Raw genomic sequence first — 4,684 nt, forward strand, 5'->3', positions numbered from 1 at the left:
GAAAACGGAAGTATAATGGGCCGAGGCGAGCCGAGGCGAGCCGAGGCAAGCTGTTACCAGCAGTGGAAAAACGCCATATGACAATATGCTGTATGGCAATGTTAGTCTGATTTTGAACAGCAGATGGCACTGTTTTTGTTCAACAATAAGTTCAGTCTTAGTGCTACTGATCAAAAAATCTTATGTCATTGCCAATATTTTAAATTACTAATGTTCTCAGTACAGTACAGCTAGACCTGCCTTAAAATTCCTGGATCTAAAGATTATGGTTTGTAAAATATACAGATCTCACAAAGGTTCATTGTGCTAATCCTGTTAACATAACTATGGAACAAGGATATAAAGGTAGCAACAAACATTAACTGTGGAACAAGGCTATGCATACAGGTAGCAACAAACCAGTCCTACAATTATTTTTAGCACTTATTTTTTAATCAAAGCTTCATGTAGTATTTGTTTTATTGGTTACGTTTTATATATTCGATCAGTCAGCATGACTGAATAATGGATATAATCAAAAAATTATTTGTGCCCCATCATCATATTAGGATATTTCTTAGTCTGTCTACATCATATTTAAGGTTATTCCACCTACAGTATTTAACTGCAATGACTGTTTGCAATAGTATTACATCCACTCTGCTGCATATTTACACAAATGTAGATTATAGACTCCCTCCCTCTAGTGTGTTGTAAATATGACCCATAGCAGTAGTGTTTATGTTTATTTACGCACCTTCTGCCTTAACTATTTGTTTGTGCTGATCTCAGTCTCCTGTCTGTCCCTTCTCTCCCCAGGAACTTGTTTCAGACACAAACCAGCATGTGAAGTCAGCCCTGGCCTCAGTTATAATGGGTCTTTCGACCATTCTGGGCAAGGACAACACAATAGAGCACTTACTGCCTCTCTTCCTGGCTCAGCTCAAGGACGAGGTAAAGGAAATGCAGACTTGTAATCATGGGCCTCAATTTTTTTCTTTTTTCTTTTACACAGCTGGCTTTGGAAATCCTTAAGGCACTGTTTAGGTTGGTAACATTCACAACAAAAGCTTTGTGTGAAGTGCGGCCAACTTCTTTGGCCTTTTAGTGATTAGCATATCTGAGACAGGGTGAAGCCACTTGGCTGCAGCCACGAGATGTACCTCGCTGCCACCTGGCTGGGTAGGAAGATGATTCATGCAGTTGGTCGCTAGACTGAAACCTTACAATTAGAAGACTGAATTGCTGTGTCTGGAGTAAAGCATAATGAAAAGCTGGACTCAGTGCAACTGGATAAGTTATTGCTAGATGCATTTAGTCATAGTTTTGTTGTGAAATTGGACACACCCTTTTATCAATTTCTGTTATTTGCATTTGTTATTTTTTTGAATTGTCAGTATTAGACATACCTTTTTAAAATTATTTGATTTGGCATTGAACAATGTGTTCTACAGTATGAGTCTGCATAAAGTTATAATGGGCTTGGTTTTAGAGGAAGAATGTACAAGGACATTCATCAGCTAATTGAACTGGTTGATCTAGAACAACAGTAGCTTAGTCACATCTTGTCCCATAAATCTAGTTCGATGACATTAATTAGGATATTTAGATTGGACATGAGTATGACAGGTCAGTCACAGATGTATTTACATGTTTTGGAAGGCTTGATGCTTTCTGTTCTTTCACTGCTTTCTTTAGTCCTATTTAAAGATGGCCCTATTTCCTTACAGCACAAACACAGGACCAAGAGTGTCTAATTAGATTTATGTCCAAACTGACAGCTTTGACTTGCAAATTTCAATAATTCAAGGTGCCGAGGACAGTTTAATGGGAGCTAAATGGAGAATGTTCTGCAGACATGCTTTCATTTAAAATCCAAATTATTTCACATTGTTACAGTGCCTAATCTGGCTACTTCTTGGTTCCTACTTAGTTAACAAGCCTGACTGAGTGTAAAATCAGTGCGCAGTTTAGGGCTTGGGATTTTGTTTTTTGAAATAAGTGAATATTTTTTATTTTTTTTGTTCCAGTTAATATCCTGCCCAAATTTTGTCTTAAAGCAAATCTCCATTTAAGGCTCTTGTATATAAACATTAGGCCTATGTTATAGTATGTAGACAAAACTATTTGGACGTTCATTTTATTTTTTTATGGTTTGGCCTGAGACAAACAATTTGCACTTTGGAGAGAGTAAAACAGTGCTAGCGTTGTTCATTGTAGTGCTAAAAACTTTCAAATTTAGATAATGGTTCATCAGGTTCATGAGATGAATAGGATTTGTAAAGAGACAAGTGTCGCTTCCAATAATTTGGGTCCCTAAGTTGCCCTGTTTGGTTTGTTTGGTGAAAAGGGAAGTTGAAATGACAGTCCCATTCTATTAGATTTGACTGAGAGTAATCGTTGCAAGACCTTCAAAACAAGCCTGGTAATAAGAGGTACTACAGTTGTCTTGGTTTCAATTCATTTCAATTTTCTTTATTGTATCAATTCATAAGAAGAGTTCTCTTAAGACACTTTACAGATAGAGTAAGTCTGGAACACATTCTATATTTTACAAGGACCCAACAGCTCTAGTAATCCCCCCCCCCCCCAGAGCAAGCATTTAGTGCAACAGTGGCGAGGAAAATCTCCCTTTTAGGAAGAAACCTTGGACCCACCCGAATCTTGGTAAGCAGTGTCTGACTGCTCCGGTTGGGGGTGTAATTAATAGTGGCATACATAGTTACAATAAAAGATGATAGAACAATTTACCATAAATAGTAGGTGCACAGATTCTGTCTATAATTAATAAACATTGGGGGGAAAAAACGCATTACTCTCTTATATATATATATATATATATATATATATTTATTTATTTATTTATTTATTTTCATTCATTCAATCCAGTATAACTTTTGAGGAGACTGTAGAAGGAGTTGTTGCTAACATGTTGCAACAAGCAATGCACTGTAATTGGATAACAAAAAAATTTTGTTCTGCAGTAAGAGTCTGCATAAAGTTATAATGGGCTTGGTTTTAAAAGAACGTACAAGGACATTCATCAGCTAATTTAACAGGTTAATCTAGAACAACTGTAGCCTACATGTTGCAAAAAAACTCATTAAACTCTTATATATTCAATCCAGTATAACTTTTAAGGAGACTGTAGAGGGAGTTGTTGCTAACATGTTACAACAAGCATTGCACTGTAATTGGATAACAAGAACAGAATATGACTTTATGCATGTTCCATATCCTATACCTCCGGTACTATAATGCCCCCCTAAGGTACACACAGATGCTATTAACCTTTCTTTTTGACCCGTTGTCTCTGTTAATTCCAATTGAACTCAATGCTTTTTATGATTTGTCTAATACTTTGTAACGAAAGCATGCTGCCATAAGCTTTACTTGCTCATCTTAATAATTCTTCTGTCACAGTGCCCTGAGGTGCGTCTCAACATCATCTCCAACCTAGACTGTGTGAACGAGGTGATTGGCATCCGTCAGCTCTCCCAGTCACTGCTGCCGGCCATTGTGGAGCTGGCCGAGGATGCAAAGTGGAGGGTCCGCCTCGCCATCATAGAGTACATGCCTCTGTTGGCAGGACAGCTGGTGAGTCATGGAGTTTTTTTGTATTAGTACCATGTGTAGAACCAGAAATATTAGCAATGTGCAGCCAGACAATCAGGCCTAATTTGTCTGTAGACATCAGGAAAGCGCTCTAATTACACTGTGACCTTGTTTTCTCAGGGAGTGGAATTCTTTGATGAGAAGCTCAACACCCTTTGTATGGCCTGGCTTATTGACCACGGTAAGGCATTTTAATGGGTAAATGCTTTCAAAGGAGTTATATCAGATATTAACACATTGTTTGTGTAATGACATAGAACATGCATTTTGCAGGTGGTTGCTTGAACAGAAATGCTTACATAGACCGCTTCTTTGACAAAAGTCTTGCAAATGTGGGCCTTGTTTCTAGTTTTAAGTTCTTAAAACACTGGCATCAGTTCTCTATGCATTGCTTAACCTACTTAGTTTAACATTGTTCTTGCATACTAGGCCTGCTCAACTAATTGAAAAGACACCATCTTGATTTGCCTTGTTCACGTATTTTATTGACTTAGATTCTCATTTAATTTTACGAGCAAACTGCATCAAAACACTACTACCTTCTTCTGTGAGTTTTAAACAGTGTATGAAATGGGTTTTAAAGCGGTCCCAAGCGCTGCAATGCTTGAAGCTTTTTTGTTTTGTCATGGTCAAAAATAAATCGTGGCAGAGAATTGGGATATCACTTCTAAGCTAAAAAATCGTAATTCATATTTTTCCCCGAATCGTGCAGGCCTATTGTATACAACAACCTGCAATTCATGCTGTGGATTTATCTCGTATTTAACGGTTAGGAATCACAGTTGCGTCACTGTGGCCGAGCTTACATCTGAGTTGGTTTGCCCCGGGCTTTACCCAGCAGTTTTAACTGTTGGGTTGAGACCTTAGTCAGTTCCTGGAAAAGCTGGGTTACCGTAGAGCCACACAACACACACCGCTCCATTACATAACCTGGAACATAGTCTTTTGCATAAATTCTTCACTCAGAGTATATAGTGTTCTCTTCACATCAAGTTCTCCAATTAGAGACACACACTCATGCTCGCTATTGAGGACAAAGGGCAAGCTGGGTTGCATCATTGTGGGGTGGGGGTGGGTGGGGGGTGTGTGG

General features: G+C 38.3%; 1 protein-coding gene across 1 annotated transcript in view; it reads left to right on the top strand.

Annotated features, from left to right (window-relative positions):
* The window catches only part of ppp2r1bb (protein phosphatase 2, regulatory subunit A, beta b), a 14,054-nt gene that overhangs the window by 5,660 nt on the left and 3,710 nt on the right, over window positions 1-4,684 (top strand). The window contains exons 9-11 of the mRNA XM_034867842.1: window positions 799-933; window positions 3,403-3,576; window positions 3,715-3,775. Of these exons, the coding sequence (XP_034723733.1) occupies window positions 799-933; window positions 3,403-3,576; window positions 3,715-3,775 (370 nt within the window). The remainder of the gene's footprint in view (window positions 1-798; window positions 934-3,402; window positions 3,577-3,714; window positions 3,776-4,684) is intronic.

The sequence above is a fragment of the Etheostoma cragini genome, chromosome 3, assembly GCF_013103735.1.
Source record: "Etheostoma cragini isolate CJK2018 chromosome 3, CSU_Ecrag_1.0, whole genome shotgun sequence".
NCBI lineage: Eukaryota > Metazoa > Chordata > Actinopteri > Perciformes > Percidae > Etheostoma > Etheostoma cragini.